A 27,009-nucleotide genomic window follows, 5' to 3' on the forward strand; every position below is an offset into this window, starting at 1 on the left:
GAGGCTTCGGATGCTTCGGATTATCGAGTCTGGACTGTAAAAAGCAAAATGACCGAGGGGTCAGCGGATGCAAACATCAATATAAAAGAACTCAAATTTTTTATATTTTTATTAAATTTCATTCCATATTTAATGAAAATTTGTAGGAAAATATTGTTGAATCACTATTGTTTTTTCTATTTTTATTGAAAAAAATATGTTGCATTGACGTTCCCCTCGTCATTTTTCGATCAGTCCAGTTAACGAGCAGCATACGGTAACTGGACCATGGTCTCAGCCCAGCCCAGCTGAATTTTCATAAGTTTCAAACGAAGCAAATTTGTTACACATTTTTACTTTATTTGAGTAAAGTACTCAAATTTTCCTAAAATACCGTATTTTTTTCAAAAAAATAAATAAAAATAGTCTGAGGTGTTCACCAAATACCATGTTTTTTGAATAAAATTAAATATTCATAATTCGCTACATGGGTTCAAACGATGCGAAATTGTATGCATTTTCGCTCTATACATTTTTTTGTTGTAAAATACTCAAATTATCATAAAATACCGTATTTTTGCGAAAATACAAAGGGACCATCCATAAACCACGTGGACACTTTTTTGGGAATCTCGAACCCCCCCCCCCCCCTTCGTGGACAATTGTCCATACAAAAAAAATCTTTTTTGTATGGAGCGTGGACAATCACCATACCCCCCCCCCCCCCCCTAAAGTGTCCACGTGGTTTATGGATGGTCCCAAAAAAAAAATTTGCAATTTGGGTATCAAACGTTGTTGGAGTTTTGATGTAAAATACTATTGTTTATACAAAATACCATATTTTTCGAAAATATTAAAATTTTCATAATTCGTAATAGGGGCAGGGGTGGCAGAATGGGCCACCCTTGGTTTTGGGCTTTAGAATGGATTTAGACCAACTGTAAGGCAAGGGTCTTATAAAGGACGTCAAATAACATCACCACACCGAAAACGAAATTTGAATTCATTGTATTTTTCGAATCATGAGCAAAAATGTAAATTTATTGACAAAACCACGCAAATGTTGTTTATTTCGAGGTTCTTAAATAAGCTTTCTGAAAAGTTGGATTGTTTGAAAAAGTTTGCTCAATGCTTATAACGTTACTAGATGTTACTACCAAGGTATACAAACAACAACGGAACCTTAAAATCATTTAGAGACTTGGTGGTGGAAGTGTTAAATTAAAATCCACTTGGGGGCAGAATGGACCACCCTTATCCTGCCTTATAAAAACAATCAAAATTTATGAAATTTGGATTAAATGGATTATTTCACTCCTGGTAGCTTCACAAATCACGTTAAATGCAACATTAGTTGATTTTTTAGTTGTTTTGATGATTATTTGTAAAAATAGTGTCCTTTTTCAACATAATTACACTATTTTCAAAAGTCTTTGTTTTGGTAAGTGACTATTTTTATTAAAGTGGTCTAACTTCATGGAAACTATGTTAGAAAGGTACCTTAAGTCATTTCTTATCTCCCTTCAACGTTGTATTAGACAAAATGGCTTGTTTTCTAAGGTGGCCCATTCTGCCCCGCACCCTGGAAAAAAAGTCGAAAAAACTTTTTTGTAAAGTGGCTCAAAAACAGATTTAAGCTAAAAAATTTCATCAACCAAGTATATAACATTGAAGGGAACATACCAAAGCATAAGCCTACTACACTGAATTCATAAGTTTTCATGTTTTTCTATGGTTTTTGGCGCATTTTACTTAGGCGGGCCATTCTGCTCCCCCCCCCCCTGCCCCTATGGGTATTAAACGAAGCTAAATTTAATATAAATTTTATTTTAAACTTTTTACTATAACATACCTAAATTTTCAAAAAAAAAAGGCAAATTTTAATTAAAAATACGGTATTTTTTTTAAATGTTGTTTTTTGTAAAATTTGAGTAACAATTTATAAAAATTCGAGTGTTTTTGAAAAGTACGGTAATTTGTGAAAATGTTAATATTTCAATTCAATTCAGTTGTGTTTTTATTAGAATTTAGCAGTTCTGTTCCAGGATGTTACACACTCAGATTTTTATGCCGAACTTCGGCAGAATTCTGCCGAAATCAGAACAACTTATCGCTCGGCAGAAATATATGCCAAATCTCGGCAAAATGTGAGTCATTGTACCGATTACTCGGTGAAAAATGACAGTTAATTTGCCGAAGTTCGGCTTTTTTCTGCCGAAGAAATCAGTTGTTCTGTTTTCGGCAGAATTCTGCCGAGCTCGAAAACCAAAAATGAGTGTGTACATTTGCAATTCAGAGATTTGGAGAACCTTTCAACTGAGATCAATCACAAGCCTTTGCAGGGAGGATACATATTTCTACGTTTAGATTTTGCTAGCTGAGTGCTCTTTTAGGGAAAATAAATGTTGAGAAAAAAAACCCAATGTTAATATTTCAGGAATATTGGACATTGCCACACTGCCGTTCTACGCATAATTGTCCCATGTTCAAAAAAGTGCAACTGAGAAAAACGCGATTGAAATTTTTCGACCGATTTCTGTGTTTCTACGCATAATTGTCCCGTGGGTTCCTATTCGCCCTATGTGTCCCTAATCGCCCCAGTTAGCAGTTTATCACCCTTAGTTGTGATTCTCTTGCTATACAACAGGTTAAAAAGACATAATGCTTAGTAAAACTAATGATTTCGTGTAAGAAAATACTTGGTGGGACAATTATGCGTAGAAGTTTAACGATGGGACAAACAGACTTGGTGTTGTTTTTAATGAGTTTCCGAACAAAGTACCAGATTTTATGTGTTTTTCTTAAAGTATACGTAAAACTAAACTCAAAAGTGTCATAAAGTCAAAATCGGCCAAAACTGACATGGGACAATTATGCGTAGAACGGCAGCACAGTGTTCGGAATGGCAAAATTAAGTGGAATAAATTGATAACTCCTTTATTTGACGTCCTAGCCAAATGGTGTCTTTGGAAGAGTTGTTGTACTTGATAAGGGCTATCTTTTGAAGTTATTGACATACAGGGTGACGACCTTCCAGGGTGTCAACCAAAAACTAACTTTGTTGGATGACGTTGTAGGGCTTTGGTGTCTTCGGAAAAGTTGTAGAGAAGAAAATTTCATGAAAGTTTGTCGAAGGCACCAAATTTGTAGCTCTTAATTTACTCGAGATATACGCCATTTTTGCAAAAATGGTCCAAAAAAGCACTTTTTTGGTGATAACTCAAAATGTTAGCATTTTAGCGGCCTACTATGTTGCGAAGAGTTGTTTGTGACATAAAATTACACATCTTTGTCGAAGACAGCAAAATGTTTTGAAGTTTTATTGAGGAGTTATAACCATTTTTAAGTGATTTTGAGTCTATTTTCAAGTTGCTATGTTTTGAAAATGGCGCATTTTGGCGCAAAACCGAACAATGCACCTGAAAGTACACACTTTCAACTACATTTCCTGAAAATATCTCCGTGTCTATCGGTGTCTATTTTTAGATATCTCAATTTGAATTTGACGGTTTTTAATCAATTTATTTATAATTTTTAAGCGGAATCTTATTGAAAACGAGGTGAAAATCGGTAAATTGAAGGCCAAATTGATCATTTTTTTATGAAAAATACTTTGTCTATGAAAAAATACAGAAACTTTTCTATAGTGACCAAATATAAAAGTAAATACTTAATTTTAAATACGAACAATTGTTTTAAATTTTAACATGCCATTATTTTTGGGCTAAACATGTTTTTATTTATAATTTAAGAATGTGTGTCATAATTTTAAGCATAAACAATATATTTTCCAAAAAAATCTATCAATTTAACCTTCAATTTACCGATTGTTACCACGTTTTCAATAAGATTCCACTTAAAAATTATAAATTAATTGATTAAAAACCGTCAAATTCAAATTGAGATATCTAAAATAGACACCGATAGACACGGAGATATTTTCAGGAAATGTAGTGGAAAATGTGTACTTTCAGGTGCATTGTTCGGTTTTGCGCCAAAATGTGCCATTTTCAAAACATAGCAACTTGAAAATAGACTCAAAATCACTTAAAAATGGTTATAACTCCTCAATAAAACTTCAAAACATTTTGCTGTCTTCGACAAAGATGTGTAATTTTATGTCACAAACAACTCTTCGGAACATAGTAGGCCGCTAAAATGCTAACATTTTGAGTTATCACCAAAAAAGTGCTTTTTTGGACCTTTTTTGCAAAAATGGCGTATATCTCGATTAGATTAAGAGTTACAAATTTGGCGCCTTCGACAAACTTTCATGAAATTTTATTCTCTACAACTTTTCCGAAGACACCAAAGCCCTACAACGTCATCCAACAAAGTTAGTTTTTGGTTGACACTCTGGAAGGTCGTCACCCTGTATGTCAATAACTTCAAAAGATAGCCCTTATCAAGTACAACAACTCTTCCAAAGACACCATTTGGCTAGGACGTCAAATAAAGGAGTTATCAATTTATTCCACTTAATTTTGCCATTCCGAACACTGTGCATTGTGAAATTGCATATATGATTTCATAATTATTATATTGCCAATTACTAATAACTGAGTTTTTTTAAATACGGTATTTTGTGAAAATCTGAGCACTATAAATTTAGCAAAAAAAAAAACAAATAAAATATTGCCTCGATTTTTTTTGATTTTTTTAAATGAGTAATTCTCGCTGAAAGTGGACCACTATTTACACAAGGTGCTCAAAAATCAAATGCAATGTACTTTTCCAATAGCCCCCACCAAGTTATGAACGAAACCATGTTTGGTTGGTTGAATTTGTCCTCACCTCGGTGCCACGAAGCTAAAACATTTTTTTTAATTTGTAATTTTATGACTTAGGCGCGTCTACAAAATTGCTAATAACTTTGCAATACTTCAACGATCCCTTGATGTTTAGGGGTGTTTTGGAAAGGAAATGAGCAGAGCTTTCGAATGCACTTGTCAGAAAAATATCGTTCCATACATTTTTAAGCCACAAAACACCAATGTATTTTTAAAAGTCATTTTTGAAGGCCGGCGCCCCGCTTTATCGAAAAACTGACAAATCCATTCGAAAGCTGAGACGATTTCACATAAAGGACCAATAAATCTAAGGTGTATGTTCCTCCTATCTTTTTTAATCTAATTTTGATTCTGAGAGCGCAGCGCTCCGTTCGTATTTCGGGCACCCAAAATGTTTCAATTTGCTTGCCCCATTTCAAGGTTTTGTCAAACAATAAATTTTTATAATTTCGATACTCCAGTGCCAAGATATTTTAGCTTTAGTGAGAAAAAAAAAGTGCCAATTTTAAAAATTTCTCGGAATCAACAACAACGGCCTATTATTTACATGCGGCATATGTTTTAGAGGCCAGAGTATGGTTTCTTATAGTTATTTTGGTCGCTGAATTTGGATCTGGAATCAAATTTCAGATTAACAGTTAAATTTGGAGCCACGCCCAAAAGTTATTTGCGGTAATATGCTGTAATTTTAATCGCTAGTGAATTCGGTCATATTTCAACTTTCGCTCACCTTTAATTGATATTTTACTCACGGATTTTTTTATGGAGATTGTTTTTTTCAACTTCTGATTGTTTTAAGAGGCCTCGTGGCGCGATGATTAGCGGCTTCGGCTGCCGATCCCTAAGTGGCTATGGGGAATACACGCAAATAATATTTGAGCGTGGCTAAAATATCACGGTTCACTGTTAATCTGAAATTTGATTCCAGATCCGAATTCAGCGACCAAAATAACTATAAGAAACCATACTCTGGCCTCCAAAACATATGCCGCATGTAAATAATAGGCCGTTGATTCCGAGAAATTTGTAAAATTGGCACTTTTTTTTCTCACTAAATCTAAAATATCTTGGCACTGGAGTATCGAAATTACGTTTTCTTTTAGAGATAAATGTTCGTAGTGAAATTTCCTACATGCTACATTAATTAGTTCTACTGAAAAAAAGTCCACCCAATTGTAAGTGAGCATTTTACAAAAAAAAAGTAAAAAAAAACAATTTTCGACATTAAATTGCCTGGAAGAACCCAAAACCTTAAATATTGGTCAATTATCGAAAGTGCATTTTGATCCTTGGACAATAAACTATCATTTAAAAAGTAAGCACCTTTATTTTTTGACAAAACCTTGAAATGGGGCAAGCAAATTGCAACATTTTGGGTGCCCAAAATGCGAACGGAGCGCTGTGCTCGCCGAATCAAAATTAGATTAAAAAAGATAGGAGGAACATACACCTTAGATTTATTGGTCCTTTATGTGAAATCGTCTCAGCTTTCGAATGGATTTGTCAGTTTTTCGATAAAGCAGGGCGCCGGCCTTCAAAAATGACTTTTAAAAATACATTGGTGTTTTGTGGCTAAAAAATGTATGGAACGGTATTTTTCTGACAAGTGCATTCGAAAACTCTGCTCATTTCCTTTCCAAAACACCCCTAAACATCAAGGGTTCGTTAAAGTTTTGCAAAGTTATTAGCAATTTTGTAGGCGCGCCTAAGTCAAAAAATTACCATTTAAAAAAAATGTTTTAGCTTCGTGGCACCGAGGTGAGGACAAATTCAACCAACCAAACATGGTTTCGTTCATAACTTGGTGGGGGCTATTGGAAAAGTACATTGCATTTGATTTTTGAGCACCTTGTGTAAATAGTGGTCCACTTTCAGCGAGAATTACTCAATATTTATATTTTGAAACTAACAGAATTATCAAACATATTTTCTTAGCGAAAGCATACACAATTTAACATAATTTGTGTGGATTAAGTCACATTAACAACCTTGATATGGTTATCAATTTTTGTTAAGCAAATTTTCGTAGCTTTCAGTCAGTATACGACCTGGCATTAAATGTCCGGACTTTCTCGGAATTACCTATGTCAATCTATCAAATTCTCAGAAATTTGTTGATTCTCTTGGAGAGAACTTTGAGAGCAAAATGATTGAGTATACTCACAGCAAATAAACCCAACGCACGGCGTGTACGACGCCTCCGTCGGGCCGCGCATCTTGATCTGATACTCCAGCTGGGCGTCACAATCACGCAACGTCGGCTGCACCGGAAAGCGCGGATGCGAGTGGTACCACCCGACCAGCGCCAAATTCTTCTTCACCATCAGCTTCTGGATCTGCAGCTCGCACATGGCGGCCTTGTCCCGGTCGAAGCGCGAGTTCCGACACGGGAAGGCGTGCGTAATCGACAGGTTGTGCGCGTTAATGTCCCACGTTCCGCCGAGGTAGCCGCACACCTCGTTGCTCGTCAGATGGCAGTGGAAGTCCATCAGCAGGACGGTCGAGCTGCTGACCGACACCAGAAACGGCTGGATCTTGCCGACCGACGTGAACGGAACCGACTCGATCAGGGTGTTGGCATCGCTGGAAGAAATCGTTCAAAGGTTAGTCTTCTTTGTGTGCCCACCGAAACTAGCCTCAAATCTACACATGACTCACTGCAGAATGTTCCGGTTGCTGATGGTGTTGTGCTGGACGACGTTCCGTCGCACCGGAGGTGGCTCCATCGCCGTCTTGTCCTCTTCGGTGTCCTCAATAATTTCCACTGAAACAAAACAAAAACACCTTAACATCACAACTCTCTCTCAACGCAACTCTCTCCACCAACCATCGGGCCCGTCGTCCTTGTGGTCCTCCTTCTCCTTCTGGAGCAGCTTCCGGTGGTAGGCCGCCTTGTACGCGTCCAGCTTGCGGCCCTTGTACTTGACGGAGGCCCACCCGCAGCCGGACGAGCGCTTGTCTGGGTTGATGATGCGCTTGCAGTAGATGGCCCACGCACTCGGCGAGCAGAAGATGGTTTCCGTTTCGTGCGACTTGATCTTGCCGTCCGCGAGCAGATCGCCAATGAACTTTTGGCCCTGAAGGGGGAAAGAGTGGAGAGATGAAGTTTATATCCATACAATATAACGCCCTTTTGAAATGTTAGTTTTGATTAAAAAAAATATTTTTTTCGAAAAGATCAGAAAATTCTACGAACGTTTCATTTTTTAACATTGAAAATCGGACCATTAGTGGCTGAGATATCGACGATAGAATATGGTGGGTTGTTTGGGTGAGACTTAGAAAACATCAATTTTCCTGTTTTCAAATCTTTGCAACGAAGGGTCGTACCAACAAAGTTCAAAAATTCAAAATATAGAGAATTTTCTCAGCCTTTCAAAAATATTTTGTTTTTCAAAAGTGGGCAAACATGAACACTAATTTAAAAAAATGGAATACTGCGACTATTTTCAAAAAAGTTACCTAAAAATGGCTATAACTTGAAAACGGTGCACTTTACCAAAATTTCACTAAAGTACTGATTGCAAATTTAATTTTACATCGAAAAATAAAGTTGAAAATTTTGTGCGGCCAATATTTCGATTTTTTGAAAATATCATTATTTATTCAAAAATTCAGAACTCGGTCAATAATTTTTTGCCCATTTTGGAATTTTCAGATAAGTTGGCATTTGATGTCCCCTAAAACATATCAGAAAATATAAAAAAAAATAAAAATGGTGTTTTTTGAAAATCAAGTTTTAGTGACAAAAAGTGAAATTATAAATCACCATTTTTTTACCGTGTATCATATTTTTTCAGTGTAGTCCTTATCCATACCTACAACTTTGCTGAAGACACCAAATCGATCAAAAACAGCTGCCCAATTTGTATGGAAAATTATATGGACAAACTAATGATGCAAAATGGCTTATTTGGGCATACCGAAGGCATCAAAAAAGTTTCAACTGGATTAAAAAATACAAACATTAAAATTAAGGAAAAAATACCGATTTCGTAGAGAATTGCTCCTTAGAAAAAACATATTTTTCAAGTATTAACCCTCTGAGCAATTCTCTACCAAAACCGGAAATGGATTTTATTTGTATTTTTTGATTTGGCTCAAACTTTGTGTCATTGATTCACCCATACAAGTCTCCATACAATTTTGGCTGCTGTCCATACAAAAATGGTATGTAAATATTTAAACAACAGTAACTTTTGAGTGAATTTTCTGATCAATTTGGTGTCTTCGGCAAAGTTGTAGGTATTGTTGAGGACTTTTGAGAAAAAAATAGGTACAGGAAAAAAAATATGCAGATTTTTTAATCAACTATTTTTTCACTAAAACTCAATTTCCCAAAATATGTATTTATTGATTTTCGAGATTTTTTGATATGTTTTAGGGGACAAAAATCCGCAACTTTTGAGCCATAGAGAAACATGGTCAAAAAATCTGCCGCCGAGTTATGATTTTTTGAAATAATAGTGATTTTTGGAAAAAATCGAAATTTCATGCTAAAAAAAATATGACGTTATTTTTTAATGCAAAATTGAATTTGCAATCGAAAAGTACTTTACAGATTTTTTGATAAAAGGCTCTGTTTCCAAGATATAGCCACCAAAAATTTGATTTTAGCGAAATATTTGCAGTTTTTTGATTTTTAAAAATAGTGACCATTTCTGATTTTTTTTTAAGTTCAGAAAATTTGCTATAAAATTGTCTAAGAGACATTAAAGATTGGATCTCGGGTTGCTGAGAAACAGCCGCTTTAAGAAAAAGAAACACGAAAATTGAAGTTTTCTAAGTCTCACCCAAACAACTCACCATTTTCTAATGTCGATATCTCAGCAACTTATGGTCCGATTTTCAATGTTAAAATATGAAACATTCGTAAAATTTCCCAATCTTCTCGAAAAAAATATTTTGAAAAAATAAATAAATCAAGACTAGCATTTTAAATGGGCGTAATATTCAATGTTTGGCCCTTTTAAAATGTTAGTCTTGACTTAAAAATTTTCAAAATATTTTTTTCTAAAAGTTCACTTACTTGTTTGGGTGAACCAATGACACAAAATAGCTTATTTGGTCATAGGGAAGGCCCTCACAAAGATTGAGCCAGAAAAAAAAATACAAAAAATAAATCGGCCGATTTCGTAGAGAGTTGCTCCTCTACAGCCTAACCCCGCCTTTAGACGGGTTTCGATCTGAAAAATCGCCAATAATCCATTTTTCAACCAATTTTTGATCTTAAAAAAGCATTGGAAAGAAGAACTCTTAAAATTTTAGAAAATTTCAGGGTTGGAAGTTTAACTTGTTTTTTGCAATTCCGTCGTGAAACTACTTACTTTTCCTGTCATTCTTGAACGACGAAATAGCCTACTTTTCTGTACCAAAAATAACAGAATCGAATAGTAACAGTTTTCAAAATAAATGCTGAAAAGTTCTACTTTTCAGCACTGAAATGGGTGCTGAAAAGTTGAACTTTTCAGCACTTGTTTCGAAAAGTAACACTTTTGAACATTTTTTTGATTTAAACGATTTATTGACAAAATACATGAAAATTCGACTTAAAATTTCACTCAATGGGTGTTTTTCGGAATTGCAAAAAATGTTGAATGGAACTCGATGCAAAACTTTATTTTTTCAGCACTCTTCGTATTTATCAAACTCGGTGAACCTCGTTGGATAAATGTACGACTCGTGCTGAAAAAATCCTCTTTTTGCAACTTGTTGCATAAACTACTATTATGTGACTTTGCCAATGTTTTTAAAAATGTAATTTTTTTAGGGGTCAACCTTGGCTGTGTTTTGCACTAACATTTCCTATATTTTAAGTAAAAATAATTTTGCAGTATTTTTTGTAGTGTCCCTGACTATGCCTCTAAGCATTGTTTTAATGATGATGGTGCCATTCTTTAGCAGAAAATGTGAAAAACAAGCAAAAAATTGAAAAAGTGACTGTAAAAACGTGAAAAAATAGATAGACAAAATGTAATTATATTAGGTGGTAGAATAGGCCAAATACTACCAAAAACAAACATAAACTAAACAAGATAAATGCAAATTCAAATATTAAAAATAAAACAAGAGAAGTAAAGTTTTTCGTAGAACAAAAGTTGCTCAAAATGACCTCCTGAACAAGGGAAAAATGAAAATGTTCGAAAAAAAAATTTGGGCTGTAGAGGGTTAATTATGAAAAAAGTGTCAAATCATCGAATATTCATGACGATTTTCAATTAATTTTTTTTTCTACTGACCTACAAAAAATGGCAAAAATGACTGCGCAGACTCAACTCATGGTGACGCATGAAGTTTGGGGTTCCCAGAAACATATGCAATTTGTTTTTTTTTTTTTAATATTTAGACATGGCCGAATGTGGTTTCTCCAAAGTTTATAAAGAGAATTAGGGCTAATTTAGGCTAAAATCTTGGCTAAAATGCATTTGGTATTTTTCAATGCAAACAATCTTTCAAATTTGGTTAAAACGGGATCACAGAATTAGATTTTTATGTTAAAAGTAAGAAAAAAAATAAGAATGTGTTTTTTTAATGATGGTTCATGATTATTCGAAGTCCCTTCGGACTGGCATTGACAAGGGCATTGATTTAGAATTGAAAATCGGGATTTTTCAGGGAGCAATTGGGGGTTTTGGCGTAAATCGGGGGTGCGTAAATCGGGGTTTTAGCGTACAAGCTTCCAAGGGTTTGTAAAATGGGAAGAAATTTAATGTAGAACTACGGAAAAGATTATTTCAAACAATCTCGATTTATTATAAAAAATCCTTAATATCTAGCAATGTTTTTTGGAATTTATAAAATGTTCTAAATAATGACGAATCGTTTCATTTATTATGAGAGGAAACTTTGCTCTTTACTTGTTGATCGATATTCCTCTAGTCTTACATTCATCCAAAACCTTGCTCGTCACGGATTCCTTTCCGCAGTCAGAAATGGTCAACATTTTCAGCTTGGACAAATTACCTAGCAAAGCCAACACCACTGCCTCATCTATGCTATCAATGGCAGTTAGCCACAATTCTTCAAGTTCCGCACATCGGCAAATTTGTGTTACTAGCAAATCTTTTGGTATTTTACAGTGACTCAATACCAATCCATTCAGGCTGGAATTATTTCTGTGAACTAAAACCTTCTCGCCCTCAAGATCACCGTCGTCGCGAATCTTAATACGTCTCAGCACCAACTCGTACAGACATTCCAACGGTTCCAGCGCCGCGAATACATCCGACCAACTGTCGAAGACGCTCCCGTCGAGGGTGAGGTACCAGATGTTGCTGGATTTCTCGAAGAACTGTCGCAGACCGCGCTGAACCAGTGGCAGGTCGTAGGTTTGAAGTTGGACAAGTTTTGGGCACTCGCACCCGGTAAAGTCCAGCGACTGTTCGATGCAATACTCTCCGAGGAGGCACAAATACTCCAAGCACTTCATGGATCGGAGAAATCTTGGCACTATCGTTCCTTTTTCGGCGATTGTCACTCGAAGTCGCTTCAGGGTGGGAAGTTGCAAACCAATTTGTTCGAGGGTCTAAAAGAATTGAATGATTGAATGACGCTTAGTGAACTAAGTTAAGCTCTCTTACCTGTGTAGATAAGCTTAGATTGTGAATGCAAACGTTTTCAATGTTGTGATTTCTTCGACAAAACTCGACCAACTGACTCTGATCAAAGCTACCTCTTCCAAACTGAATTCGCTTCAGCTTCAAGTGCTTCAAATTTGAGATTTCCTCCAGCAAGCCTCCGGTTGGGCTTAACTTAATGTACTCCAGTGAGTCCTGTACAGTCTTCATGAACCGGACAATATTGCCTTCTTTCTGATTGCCAAAGATCTTGAAAGTCTTTAGCCGATGACAACGCCCCTCAAAAATGTCCAAAATCCGGTCGCAGCAGACCCATTCAACGACGAGCTTCTCCAGCCTATCCAGACGAAAGTTTGCAACGATTTCACACCCGCTCGACAACACATCGACCTCATCCAGTCGAAGTCGCTTCAAGTTTGGCGTTTGCGACAACATTTCAACCAGCATTGGAAGCGTTAGCTCGCAGCTGTCAAGCGTTAGACAGCTCAACCGGTGCGCAGTTTCGTGCCAGCTGACAAGCCGGTCAATTCTGCACGATCGAATGTAGAGCTTGGCGGCTGGGATCACTCGGGACAGGTCGTCAAAGAAGATACCCTCGAGGGTGACGGTGAACTTTTCCAGCAGCGTTGGGCTGTGCGTCACGATGTCCTTCCAGCGGTGGCTGGTCAGCCGGACCGGAAGCAGTTCCGCAGCGGACAGGTGCCGGAATATCAACTCCCATAGTTCCGGTGGGAGCAGGTCGGCTGGGCTGGGTTGGTGTTCCGCGAGGGACAAGCTGCTGGTCGCAGGGACCAGTTCGGGGCAAATTTCGGCGTCCATTTGAGTTTAAATTATGAACGATACAGAGCAAGCACGAGAACGCTATTGCAAACGTTGTCAAGCAAATTGCATCAACTAATACTAACGCTAGTGGTGCTCGTGTGAGGCTATATACTAGGGTGGGTACGAATTTTGAAAAGTTCTCAGATCAAGTTCTGGTGTGGTTCCCCTTGTAGGGCATACACATAGGGACTCTCACGCCAAATTTCAGCTCATTTGTTTGAAAACTGGCTTGTCTCAAGCGGGTTCAAGTTTACATGGAAATTAATATGAGAAATTTTGAATTTTCGCTCATTCGCTCCTACAGATCTGGGGAAAACATGTAGAAACTTCTAGGATGGCCAGAAATGAGCGGAATCGTCTGGAGAACAACTTTCCTTAAGAGACCAGGTCGATTCGTTCAACCCCCATCGAGCTCAACGACAATACATCCGAGGTTTTCGGAACCAACCGTTTTCCCCAGAAAAGCATCAAATTTTCCTTAGCATGCTATGAATGCTTGATGAACACCGCGACGCCACATGTCAAACAGCTACCACGTGGACTAGCATCGCCTATAAAAAATTACTTTTTATTACTTTTTGAACTATAGAATTATCATTTTTGGTGATCCTGATACTATTTAGCTGTATTCTAAACCTCCAAATAAGAAAAAAAATTGATATGGTGAAAATTTTACAATCACGTGGTAGGGGAAATATACCCATTTTAAGCCTAATAAGCGGTCGTGTTTGAAAGATGCTGCATAATCTGGAGTGTTCCTTGAAATTTACTGAAACCAAGTACACCAACCAGAAGAGCAACTTTTTGTGAACATTTCAGTTTAATTTGATCTTTATCAAAAGTTATTCTATTCCTTATACAAGCATTTAAAAAATAATAATTCCCAGGGGTATTATAATCACACGAGAATGCACTTGGCCACGCCCACCTTTCTAATATCGGCTTAGCTCTTTTTTCTTCCAACACTTTTTTGTGTCTGCCTATTGTTGCCATTTGTGACGAAATTTTAAGCGAACGCTCACAAAAAGTGGCATTTATAGGGAAAGTTTCCTGGCATCGCTGGCTGTGCTGCTGGTGGTGTTGGTGGCCATCCTTTGTTCTTTATTTGCCTCCGCTTCTCGCTCGGTTTTCTTCAGCCTTCGTTTAGAATAGGCTTTACGTCAAGTGACTCAGTGCGTTTGTTTTTATTTATGGCGCTTGCTAATTAATTACATGTTTCGGGACTACTTAACAAGTGAGTGACTAAAATATGGCCAAAAGAACATGTTCCCGGTAGTTGGAAGCAGTTTTATCCCGAAATAGCTGTGTAAACTTGAGCGATAGTGAAAAGATGATTTTTGCGATATTCATTAAGCGGTTGATAGCTGCTCGCGTGTGTGTCAGTGTGTGCACGCAACGGGATGAGAAATGGTTTTGCAAAATATAAATTTTGATCAAAAGTGCATTAAATAAGATATTTTTGGCCAGTAAATGGCATAAATTTGTGTGCTTACTCGAGGCGGTGCTGTTGCTGGTAATTTTATAGCCCAAATAGTATTTTTGGAGCTTTAATCGAGCATCAAACTCTCCATATGACGAAGATAGGTGTTTGATTAAAATAGGCATAATTGCCCTAGCTGTTTGACATGTGGCGTCGCGGTGTTCATCAAGCATTCATAGCATGCTAAGGAAAATTTGATGCTTTTCTGGGGAAAACGGTTGGTTCCGAAAACCTCGGATGTATTGTCGTTGAGCTCGATGGGGGTTGAACGAATCGAGCTGGTCTCTTAGGGAAAATTATTCTTCAGACGATTCCGCTCATTTCTGGCCATCCTAGAAGTTTCTACATGTTTTCCCCAGATCTGTAGGAGCGAATGAACGAAAATTCAAAATTTCCCATAGTAATTTCCATGTAAACTTGAACCCGCTTGAGACAAGCCAGTTTTCAACCAAATGTGCTGAAATTTGGCGTGAGAGTCTCTTTGGGTATTCCCTACAAGGGGGACCACACCAGAACTTGATCTGAGAACTTTTCAAAATCCGTACCCACCCTACTATATACTCTGTTAGGGCATCTCCACTGCTGGAGGCAAACCAAATTTGCATCCGACGACAAGCCTACCGCGGTACTCGTCTCGGTGACAAATTTGTTCACAAATCATCTGAATTCCACTTTGCTGAAAAGTTTCGTTGAACATTGTTATTTTAAAAAATCTGGGCGACCCCATCGGAGATTTCTACGTAAAAAGTTGTGCGACTTGACACTGCGTTTCATACACATTCTAGATAATCCATCTAACGTCCAAATCTTTTTTCGATAATTTTTATTTTTTCCGTTTTCAGGAGGTCATTTTAAGCTAAGCAGCATTGCGTTATTAAATTTTTACTTCTTGTGTTTTATGTTTTTCTTGTTTAGTATTGTCATTTGCATTTATCTTGTAAGTATTCGGCTTATTGCTTATTCTACCAACTCCTATTATTATCTTTTGCCTTTTTAGTTTTTTTTTTCATGTTTTTACAGGTACTTTTTCGTCTATAGAATGATACCATTATAAAAAATGCGTAGAAGCATAGTCTGGGATATTACAAAAATTACTGCATACTTGTGTTCACACTATAGGAAATTACAGGAAATTTTAATGTAAAACACAGCCAAAGTAGACCCCAGAAAATAATACATTTTTTAAAACATTGGCTAAGTCGTATAAAACTATTCAAAAATCCAACAATAACATTTTCTTAAATTTAAAGCGTTCTTCTTTCTAATGCTCAGCAATTGGTTGAAAATTTGATTTTTGGATTTTTTAGACTTTTTAGAAGGTCGTCTAGAAGCGGAGTTTGGTTGTAGAGGGTTAAAAGTTTAATTGATAACGTCAAATAAACTGACGCTTGGAAAAGTTGAATGATGTACGGATTTTAAAGAATAAAGAATTTAAAAAACCAAAAACTTTAAAAGCAATAAATACTGTTTTCAATATTCATAAAAACTCAAAAATGAAAATAAAATCTTGCCTGAAACAAATTTAAATAATTCAAGAAACAAAAAAAAAACAATAAAATAACAAGTGGATTTTATTCGTATATGTTTTATAAGGCTCAAAGTTTATGAGGCCATTCCTATGACCAAATAAGTCATTTTGTACCAACAAGTCTCCATAAAATTTTGGCAGCTGTCCATACAAAAATGTTACGTAAATATTCGAAAATCTGTATTTTCTGAAGAGTTTTTTGATAACTTTGCAAAAGTTGTAGGTATTGATGAGGACCATTCGGAAATAAATAAATAAATAAATAAAATAACTTCTAAATTAACTTTTTTTAACATAAAAATTTTATGTCTCAAAATCTGTGTTGTTTTATTTTTAACATTTTTCCGATTGGCTATGATTTTTTGATGTGCTTTTTTGGAACAATAGAAATTTTTCCCTTGAAAAAAATTATAAAATAGGAACATTTGAGATTTTAAAAAATAGCGTTTATCTTCATCCATTTCTAAAAATATTATAGCTAAGAAAATTCTCTGAGTTTAGTGGCTAGGGGCAGGGGGGGCAGAATGGACCAGGGGGGCAGAATGGGCCACCCTTGGTTTTGGGCTTTAGAATGGATTTAGACCAATTGTAAGGCAAGGGTCTTATAAAGGACGTCAAATAACTTCACCATACCGAAAACGACGTTTGAATTCATTGTATTTTTCGAATTATGAGCAAAAATGTAAATTATTGACAAAAGTACGTAAATGTTGTTTATTTCGAGGTTTTTAAATAAGCTTTCTGAAAAGTTGGAATGTTTGAAAAAGTTTGCTCAATGCTTATAACGTTACTAGATGCTACTACCAAGGTATACAAACAACAACGGAACCTTAAAATCATTTAGAGACTTGGTGGTGGAAGTGTTAAATTAAAATCCACTTGGGGGCAGAATGGACCACCCTTATCCTGCCTTATAAAAACAATCATAAGTTATGAAATTTGGATTAAATGGATTATTTCACTCCTGGTAGCTTCACAAATCACGTTTAATGCAATATTAGTTGATTTTTTAGTTGTTTTGATGATTATTTGTAAAAATAGTGTCCTTTTTCAACATATTAACACTATTTTCAAAAAATTTGTTTTGATAAGTGACTATTTTTATTAAAGTGGTCTAACTTCATGGAAACTATGTTAGAAAGGTACCTTAAGTCATTTCTTATCTCCCTTCAACGTTTTATTAGACAAAATGGCTTGTTTTCTAAGGTGGCCCATTCTGCCCCGCAGGGTGGCCCATTCTGCCCCGCACCCTGGAAAAAAAGTCGAAAAAACTTTTTTTTTTAAGGTGGCTCAAAAACAGTTTTAAGCTAAAAAATTTCATCAACCAAGTATACAACATTGAAGGGAACATCCCAAAGCATAAGCTTACTATACTGAATTCATAAGTTTTCATGTTTTTCTATGGTTTTTGGCGCATTTTACTTAGGCGGGCCATTCTGCCCCCCCTCCCCCTATATCTTGAAAACGGGGCACTCTATCAAAAAATCTGTAAAGTACTTTACGATTGCAAGTTAAATTTTTCTTTGAGAAATGAGGTGAAAAAAATGTAATGTATAAAATTTCGAAATTTTCCAAAAATCACATTTTTTTCAAAAATGTATTTCTCTGCGGCAACATTTTTGACCATACTGCTCTATGAAGTTGCGAGTTTTTGTCATCTAAAACATATAAAAAATCTCGAAAATAAAAAAATACGGATTTTAGGAAAATTCCCATATTTTAGGTAAAAAGAAGTATGCAGAAATTAGTGATTTTGAGTTTTTGTTCTTCGACGAAAAGAAAGTTGTGCTAAGCCATTTTAGTTCGAAATAGTGAAATTATGGTGAAACTCAACTCGTTCCTGGAAATGAAGAATTCGAGGAAGAGTTAGATAAATTGTGTTGTGTAAAAGTTACATTAAGAAAACATTTCATAACAGAGTGTGCGACATGCTCCACTCACTGCATAGCTTTGCTTTTTGTTAATAATCGTAGTGATTTTTGTATTACGGAAATTTGGTTTTGTGGAATTAAATGTTTTCGATGCGGAGATTTGTTTTGTGAAATCGGTGAAAATTAATGCGTTCGCTTTGTGAAATTTTGTGTGCATGTATCGTGTTAAAGAGTGAACCAAAATAACCGTCTGTTGAAGATAACACACCACAGGATCGTGTCCACGGCTGCCAAGGAAAACTTTCCAGAAGACTCGCCAGGATATGTGTCGGATCGGCAAGAGGAATATCAAGCTGTCCGTGATTTGGGACACGCAGCTGGCCGTCCGGACCCGTACGACTATAAGTAGCTGGCAACGTCCGGATGCTTAGGAGCAGCCGATAAAGAGGGCTACCGGGATTCCAGAAACTTGGTGAGATCTATCCGAACTGAAACTGTAAAATTCTGCCTACTTATTAACAACCATTAAATACGCGCTGATCCCTGTTTTGCCCGATGGGATTGGAAGTCTAAAGATAGGTCGAGGACTCTTCTGGTTCTTGGTCTATGTTTGGGCGGGGCCAGACAATGCCCAATGACCTCGGAATTGGACCGCAAGGAGCTCTGTCATTCTGAAACGGGTCATTGGAAGCAGCGCGAGGGCTGTCACCACCTAATACCCGGGACTGAGATAACCTGTATCAGCATAACCCAAGACTGATACAAATTATACTTTCCCATAATTTCGCTGCCGGCCAGCGGGTATTGGATTGGACCACACACACACACACACAAAAGAAGTATGCAGAAATTAGTCTAGTGTCCCAGACGCATTTTTTTACAATTTAAATGATAATGGTGCCATTTTATAACCAAAAATGTGAAAACAAGCAAAAAATTGAAAAAGTGACTGTAAAAACATGAAAAAATTAGATAGGCAAAATGTAGTGATAGGAGGTGGTAGAATAGGCCAAATACTACCAAAAACAAACATAAAATAACCAAGATAAATTCAAATACTAAAAATGAAACAAGAAAAACATAAAACAAGAGAAGTGAAGTTTTTCGTAGAACAAAAGTTGCTAAAAATGACCTCCTAAACATGGGAAAAATAAAAATGTTCGAAAAAAAAATTTGGCAGTAGATGGTTAAAAAATCAATGATTTCATGAAAATATTTATTTTCTAAAGTATAACATCTTTTTCAGCGATTTCAAGCCAATATTTTGATATTTTTAATTGATTTCGGTTGACAACAAACTTGGATTTGAAAAATTAAAAATTAAAAAAAATCAAATCTTGGGAGAAAACAAATTAAAATAACAGATGAAACATTGCAAAAAATCGAAAAAAAACATATCTTAAAAAATAACAAAAACATGAATAAACAAATAAATAAAAAACAATTGATAAGGTGGCAAATTAAAACTCGATATTCATAGAACGGAATCAAATTTGTTTTGCTTCTAGCAGTGGAGACGGCCTTAATGTAGACACAGTTATAGCTTTTATGACATTCTATTCACAGACAAGTAGACGGGAAAATTAGCATGCACGTCTAATTACTTCCCAAGAGCGCAATTAAACGACACAACAAGCGAAGCAGGATGAAAAATTACCCCCATGATGTGCTGCTTGGTATAGTTGTCTGTGAAATAACCTGTTTTGCGATGTGATTCATCGTTGGAATTACCCCAACGGTGTGAGAGGCTGGTTTTGCTGGTCTTTTAGGTATTCCTGGCACTACAATTGAGATTATCTTTGCTTAATTTGAGTAACTAAGGCTGTATTAGTTGGGTTCAGCTCGTTTGACAGTTGCAGCTAAATTTACTGTTCAACTCAGTTTCATTCAAGCTCGTAAACAATGAGCTCTATAGACGAAATCAGCCCAAAATTGATTAGTTCGACTGTACAGCTAACCCTCCACGATGCTCAACCAAGCCAAGCCGATCTGCTTCCACCGGAGCTGTGGGAGTTGATATTCCGGCCGCTGTCTGCAGCGGAACTGCTTCCCATTCGGCGAACCTGCCGTCGTTGGCTGGACATTGTGACCAACAGTCCAGCCCTGCTCGCCAAGTTCTCAATTCGGATCGAGGGCAGCTTGGTGCTGAATCGAACCGTAGATCTGTCAAATGTTCTTCCTGCGGCGAAGGTGTACATCGGAGGAATTAGGATAACCGAGCTGGACAGCTGGTGGCCGGGCCTGGCTGAACGCTTGGTCGCGCTCACGCTGGACAACTGCGAGCTAACGCTGGCAACGTTGAGTGCGATGCTGGCGCAGACATCGAGCCTGCAAAAGTTGAAACTCAACAGTATCAGCTCGTTTGAAAGTTGCGAGCTTGAAGAGGTCAACTTTCGACTGGACAAATTGGAGAAGCTTGCGGTTGGTTGGGTTAACTACGAGGGCATTCTGGAGTTTTGCATTAAGCTATGTGGTCCCCGTTTGAAAACATTCCACGTCCATGGCATTTTGATGGAGGAACAGATGGAACGTAGAATCATTCAGTTCATGGAGGCTGCCCAGGACTCGCTGGAATACATCGCACTGTGTCCCACCGGAAGACTGCTGGAGAAAATATCAACTTTGAAACGGCTGAAGCTGAAGCGCATTCAGTTTGGAAAATGCGACTTTTCCACAGATCAGTTGGTTGAGTTCTGTCGAACGAATCCCACCATTGAGTACGTTCAAATCCTAGAGTTGAGTCTCTCGTCTGAGGTAAGGCCGATCTGAACGAACTCCTAAGCAAAATAAAAGTGACTCATTGAACTTTCAGACACTGAACGTAATCGGATCGCATCTACCCGCGCTGCGTCGACTCTGGGTGACGTGCAAGCAGGAACGAACGATTGTTCCCACGTTTCTTCGCCACATGAAGGGTTTGAAGTTTCTCTTCCTGTACGGCACGTACTACACAGATCAAACGCTGGATTTTACCGGATACGAAGCACCCTTCCTCGAAGAACTGTCCATATTTAGGATTGCGACGGTGCAGTCTGGATTGAGGCAGTTTTTGCAAAAATCTAGAAAGATTCGATACCTAACAATTGAAAACGGAAAATCAACTCGATGGCCGGATGTTTTCAACATGGTAGAACCGTTGGAAAACCTTCAAGAGTTGGTACTATTTTTCATCGAAATTGATGAAACTAATGATGAAAGTGAAAAGTGTCCGCGGAAACAGTTTGATAGCTTGAAGTCGTTGACAATGAGTCATTGTAAAATTCCAAATTACATTCTTTTTAAGTGGATTGGCCAATGTTCAAAGCTTGAGGAATTGTGGTTAACGGCATTAGATAATGTAGACGATGCGGTCATGTTAACTATACTAAAAGGTTTGCCCAAATTGAGGGTATTGAAGGTAGCTGCTTGTGACGATTCTGCCGTGTCGGCGAATGTCACGAAAGAGTGTTGTGATAGAGGAATTAAACTGGGGTATGATATTTATGCATGAGAATTTTTAGAGAAACAATTCGGAATAACTTATCACAGTATTGAAAAATCTAGAACTCGTTTTTTCTTGATAAGGGAAATATACCCATTTTAAGGCTAATAAGTGGTCGTGTTTGAATGATGCTGGATAATCTGGAGTGTTCCTTGAAATTTACTAAAACCAAGTACACCAACGAGTAGAGCAACTTGTTTTTTTTTTTTTTTTTTTTGGGAGGGTGGTCCAGCCGCACATCGTTGATGTTGAAACCTCTAAACTGGGCCCTCGTCCTGTCACGTCCGTCAGTAGTCTTGTCGTACATTACAACTAGAATCAGATCTGCCAATGAATTAGTACACTTCGACCAAATAAACACTGACGCTGTATGGATCTGACTCTAGAATAAATGCACAGTTGTGTGTTATTCATAAGTCCAACTTATTCAATTATTCATTTAAGTCCAAATATTCATTTGCTAACTACTTTGGATTGAAAATCTAAATTTAAATCTAAAATCCTCTAAACTTAATGTTCAAAAATAAACGTTCCTTTAACTGTTGTAGTACTACTTCTATCAAAAAAAAAAACAATGAAAATTTGTGAACTGATATACAAATAGGATAGAAATCGCGATTTGAAAAAGAGAAATGACCATTTTCGTCAAAAAATCCGTAGTTCCTCAATTCGCAACAATGATCGATACAAACATAATCCGAAAACCGTTAGTTCAACAGATCAACGAATTTTGTCCGATATCATTACATTATTGATTAATCGAGATTCTATGGAAATTTTGACAAAAAAGAATGCCTTTATTGTTTATTGACAGCATTACTCTAGCTTAAAAAATGCAACTAACTTTAACTTCAAATAGATTTGGAAAGGATTCAGATTTATTTTAAATGCTAATGCTAAGCAACAACACAATTGTACTATCCTGAAGACTCAACCCAAAACCCACATTGTGATAGTGAAAAAGTCACAGAAGCAGCAGTGTCTTGTGCAATTGTGATATTTTCACTATCGGAGAACTACCTGGTTCACGAAGACAGTTTAACGGTCAACGCTTAAGCCCTGGGGCTGCGGCAAAGCGAGTTCTCGTAGCATGAAATGGTGTCCATAGTGGCTATAAAAAAGAATGTATATCCAAATTTTAACAAATGCACTAGGATCAAATCATGCCCCTTGACTTTACAAGGCCCAGGGACCAACGAGTAGAGCAACTTGTTGTGAACATTTCTTTTCATATTTTCACTTTTATTAAAAGTTATACCATTCATTTTACAAGCATTTAAAAAAAAAGTTTCTCAAATGCATTCTAATCAGTCGAGTGAATTGGCCCAAGCCCCTTTCCTATTTTCAGCTTAGATCTTTTTTTTCTTCCAGCGCTCTGTTGGGTCTGCTTAGTGCAGGGTGGCCACCAGATTTGGATTTTGAATTTCCCGGTTTTTTCCCGGTTTTCTCCCGAGGCCAAAAGGAATTATTCCATATAGTTTTAAATGAAATTACAATGTTTTTTATAGACTGACGACTGACAATATTTTTATTTCTCAAGAAAGCTTTCAAATTGAGTACAAAAAGTAAGAAGCCATTTTTAACAGTTTTTAGTCCAAATCCTAAATTTCCATAATGCTTGTGATTTTTCATCTTCATGCTCCACAATTTTTCTAAACTTAAAATCAATAAAACATCGTTTTGTATTAAATATAAGAATTACATAAATTATTACTGGAAAGCAGGAAATAGCATTTACAATGTTGGGTATGAGTATGGGTACAAAATATTTGCAAAAAGAACAACATTTATGCAAATACTCTTCAGTTTTCTTTGAAAAAGCTTTTGTAAATTCAAGAAGAACGATTCTTCCAGAGAAAAAGTGCCATATATTTAAACAAACGGTAACTTAAAACATTTTTTGCTGATCTAGAAAAAATGTAACTGTCAAAAAAAAACCCTCTGAGTTGGCCTGTACTTCAACCCCTCATCGCGACTCCCAGATCGCGCAAACATAAACATAATTCTCGATACATCCTTTGTATGAGCCGTGCCAAATTTATTGAAAAAAAAAAAAAAGAAAAAATAAACATGTTTGGATGTTTTTCAATTTTGGAGTAACACAGAATGGTAAAAAATAAATTGACCGTGCTGCAATTTTCTGAACAACACAACCGAAACAGTCAAAATTCAGTTAATCTTTTTTTTAACGGAACTTTCAGATGTATGTATGTATGTATGTATGATCCCCATACCCGCAGGCAACTTGGTCCCGAAACACATGTGAGCGCTAGGTGAACAATTCGATCATCTTTTACTCCATAATCTGTACACCCACGTGCATAAGTTTTTTTGCACGAATTTTAATACTACAAATACCGGCGCGTAGATCAAAATGGTTTCCCACTTCCCTCCCCAAGCGCCGGAAATTTGTAGCGGGTGTAGGGACACTTCGCATAGACGCCCTTGCTCCCATCACGTCACTGAGGGTATGGAGCGACGAGAAATTAATAAGCATGCCCCCCCAGTCGAACCTTCATTAGAGAAGCAGGCAATCCACAACTCACAGCGAACGACCGAGGGAACACCCTACCGCGTATATAATAAGATTGGCGTGGTATGTCTTCAATGATTTGTAAATATGTCAGAATGAATGAAAGAGTTGCCTGTATTAAAAAGGAAAGGTCTCACCAAACAACGGAGTCTTCAGAAAATTTTCATCTCTTCAATTTTGATGACAATGGAAAAACATTGAAAAGCTTCAATCTTGAGTTGCTCCGATTCTCCGTCCGCAGTATTTTTCACGCAGTCCCTCCGAGATGTTCCTGTCAGACAGCTCCAAGCGCTTGTACACGTTGGTCAGCTTCTACTGGGCCTCCTCAAGGGTCGAGACGATCTTGGACCAGAACTTGATGGCTATCGGCATCCGGCAGAAAGTTGCTCCAAACGCGAACTTAGAAAATCCCCATCCGGCGCAGACGAAGTACTTTTCTTTTCTTCCAACGGGCGCGCACCGGGTTCCGCAACATTCACAAACCGTCCGAATAACTATGTTTTTACTCAAACAGATAAAAAAACCCGAAAAACTTCAAAAAAATGACACGAGCAGAAAAATTTGCGTCCGACCTGCCACGCAACCTACTTCGATCTCCTCTTTTTTAACGGAACTTTCAGATGAGAATTAAATATAACCCAACAAAAACTAAATTTTTGTGTTTGAATAAAAATAAAAAGTGACTGTTTGTATTGAAATGACTATTATGCAGTTGAACTCTGAAAATATTATAATTTTAAAATATCTGAAAATTTTATTTAAAATTTGAGTTACAATTTTAAAATAAATTTTAAAAGAAAGATGTTTTCAAAATTTTTGAATTTGAACACAATTTGATAGGCATTTAACTGTTGGAAGATTTCCAAATAACTATATAAAAATATCTTAAATACCAAATATTTCCGACATTTTTAAATTATACAAAAGTACTCAAATCTGATTTAAAAACACAAGTACAAAGTTTCATAGCAATTTGTCCTTAATAATTTGTTTGACTTAGAAAGCCAAAAATCATCTTATAAAATACTACTGAAAACAGATTTTTGAAATTCCACCAAATGTTTTACAGTAAAATTTGTAAACAGTCCGTCTCGATTATCCGAAGGTTTGAACAATAAAAAACAATTCGTATTTTTTTTTCTTACTTTTAACATCAAATTCGGGTTCAGCGACTTAATTTTAGTCACTGTTGAGTGGTTGATTGCCTATTAAATTTAAAAATGCATTTTTTCAATATTTCATTTCAGCCATTTTGGCCGCCATCTTGGATTTCATAATTCTAAATCATTTTAAAATAGTTTAGGCTGGTACAAATTTTATTTAAAGTTTTTGTCTCCCTTCTTCAAAATTGGCCCGAAAAATCAGGGGGGAAATTTTTTTTTTACATTATTTCAAAACTTATGATTGCAAAACAACTGAACTAGTGTAAAATGCATTTTAAAACACTTTTTCCACGCAAATGTTGAAACTGTGGCTTTTTATTTCAATATTTATTTTTTTATTTTTTTCCGAGGCCTTCGGATAATCGAGTATGAACTGTATTGTTATTTTTAACGGCGCACATCAAGCTAAGCTTTTTGCACCACGATTTTCGGTACGCACATTTTAGTATCTTCGAAATTATGGGAACTATCGGTTATTTATTCCCAAAAGTTACTATCTACAAAAAAAAATAAAGCAGATTTTGACTCTTTTTAGAATCATGTTGTTGAAGGGTTAAATCCGTAAGTTTGACAATTTTAGAATAAAAAGACAACAACTTCCTTGGCTGCTGTGAACTCTCAAGTTGATATTGAAATACATAATAAACTGAAAATAAATCAATTGTGTATTGTGCTTATGGAATTCACTACTCATTGAAGACTTCAAAAATCATAGCGCTGAGTAAATTTTCTATTGAACCGCGAACTTGATCGGAAAAATTGCAAATTTGTTTTTTAAACCGGGTCCGGTGGTGTAGTGGTAATCGTAGTTGCTTCTCCCCCCTCGCCAAAGAAATATATCATGGAATACTCAACAGTAAAAAACAACCAAATTCAAACATTATTTTCTCGAATTCTTAATTTGAAATAACTAGAATAATATTCTAATAGAGAAAAGTTTACGTTGAAGTCATTTAAGAGGAATTTGTCGAATTTTAACTAAACTTAAAATATTTTCCCGGTTTGTCAGTCGAATTCCCGAGTTTTTCCCGGTTTTCTCCCGGTGGAATAAATTCCCGGGTTTTTCCCGGTTTTCCCGTTTTTTTCCCGAGGTGGCCACCCTGGCTTAGTGCTGCCAAAACTGATGAAATTTTAAGCGAACACTCTCGAAAAGTAGCTTTTAAAGAGAAAATTTCCTGGCATCACTGGCTCACTCCAACAGACGCTGCTGGTGGTGTTGGTGGCACCCTTTTGTTCTTTATTTGCCGTCGCTTTTCGCTCGGTTTTCTTTAGCCTTCGATTGGAATGGGTAGTCAAATGTCAAACGTCAAAAGACTTGGCGCGTTTGTTTTTTTGATGGCGCTTGCTAATTATTTACATGTTTCGTGATTATTTTTCAAGTGAGTGACTAACTAATGTGCAAAAGAACATGTTGCCGGTAGTTGGAAGCAATTTCATCGCTTTGAAATCGTTAGCGCAAGTAAAAAGAAATTGATGGCGACTTTTGTTAAGCAGTTAACCTCTCATCTTGCGTGTGGATGTGTGTGCCACCAAAATGATGAGAAATGGTCTCGCAAAATAGAAATTGTGATCGTGCTTACTTGAGGCAGTGCTGTTGCTGGTAAGTTTATAGCCTAAATAGTATTTTTGGAGCTTTAATCAAGCATCAAACTCTTCATATGACGAAGAAATGTGTTTGATTAGAAAGGGTATATTTCCCCTACAAACATGAACAACAAAAACCAAAATCTAAAATCCTAGAAATAAATGTGTTACAATCAAAGGGGGATCGGAATGACATCCCAG

General features: G+C 36.6%; 3 protein-coding genes across 3 annotated transcripts in view; 1 reads left to right on the top strand and 2 right to left on the bottom strand.

Annotated features, from left to right (window-relative positions):
• LOC120414062 (MPN domain-containing protein CG4751) overlaps positions 1–27,009 on the bottom strand; it is a 37,920-nt gene that overhangs the window by 4,770 nt on the left and 6,141 nt on the right. Inside the window, exons 3-5 of the mRNA XM_039575083.2 lie at positions 7,597–7,846; positions 7,428–7,533; positions 6,934–7,352 (exon numbers count right to left, since the gene is read on the bottom strand). Of these exons, the coding sequence (XP_039431017.1) occupies positions 6,934–7,352; positions 7,428–7,533; positions 7,597–7,846 (775 nt within the window). The remainder of the gene's footprint in view (positions 1–6,933; positions 7,353–7,427; positions 7,534–7,596; positions 7,847–27,009) is intronic.
• Positions 11,499–13,247, bottom strand: LOC128092943 (uncharacterized). The gene is made up of 2 exons (XM_052708151.1): positions 12,350–13,247; positions 11,499–12,294 (listed from the first exon to the last, which is right to left on the bottom strand). The coding sequence occupies exons 1-2, from the start codon at positions 13,163–13,165 to the stop codon at positions 11,623–11,625; spliced, it is 1,488 nt and encodes a 495-aa protein (XP_052564111.1). The 5' UTR covers positions 13,166–13,247; the 3' UTR covers positions 11,499–11,622.
• LOC128092942 (uncharacterized) lies at positions 19,853–25,444 on the top strand. The gene is made up of 2 exons (XM_052708150.1): positions 19,853–20,801; positions 20,860–25,444. The coding sequence occupies exons 1-2, from the start codon at positions 19,950–19,952 to the stop codon at positions 21,535–21,537; spliced, it is 1,530 nt and encodes a 509-aa protein (XP_052564110.1). The 5' UTR covers positions 19,853–19,949; the 3' UTR covers positions 21,538–25,444.

This window comes from Culex pipiens, chromosome 2 (genome assembly GCF_016801865.2).
Source record: "Culex pipiens pallens isolate TS chromosome 2, TS_CPP_V2, whole genome shotgun sequence".
NCBI classification, from domain to species: Eukaryota; Metazoa; Arthropoda; class Insecta; order Diptera; family Culicidae; genus Culex; species Culex pipiens.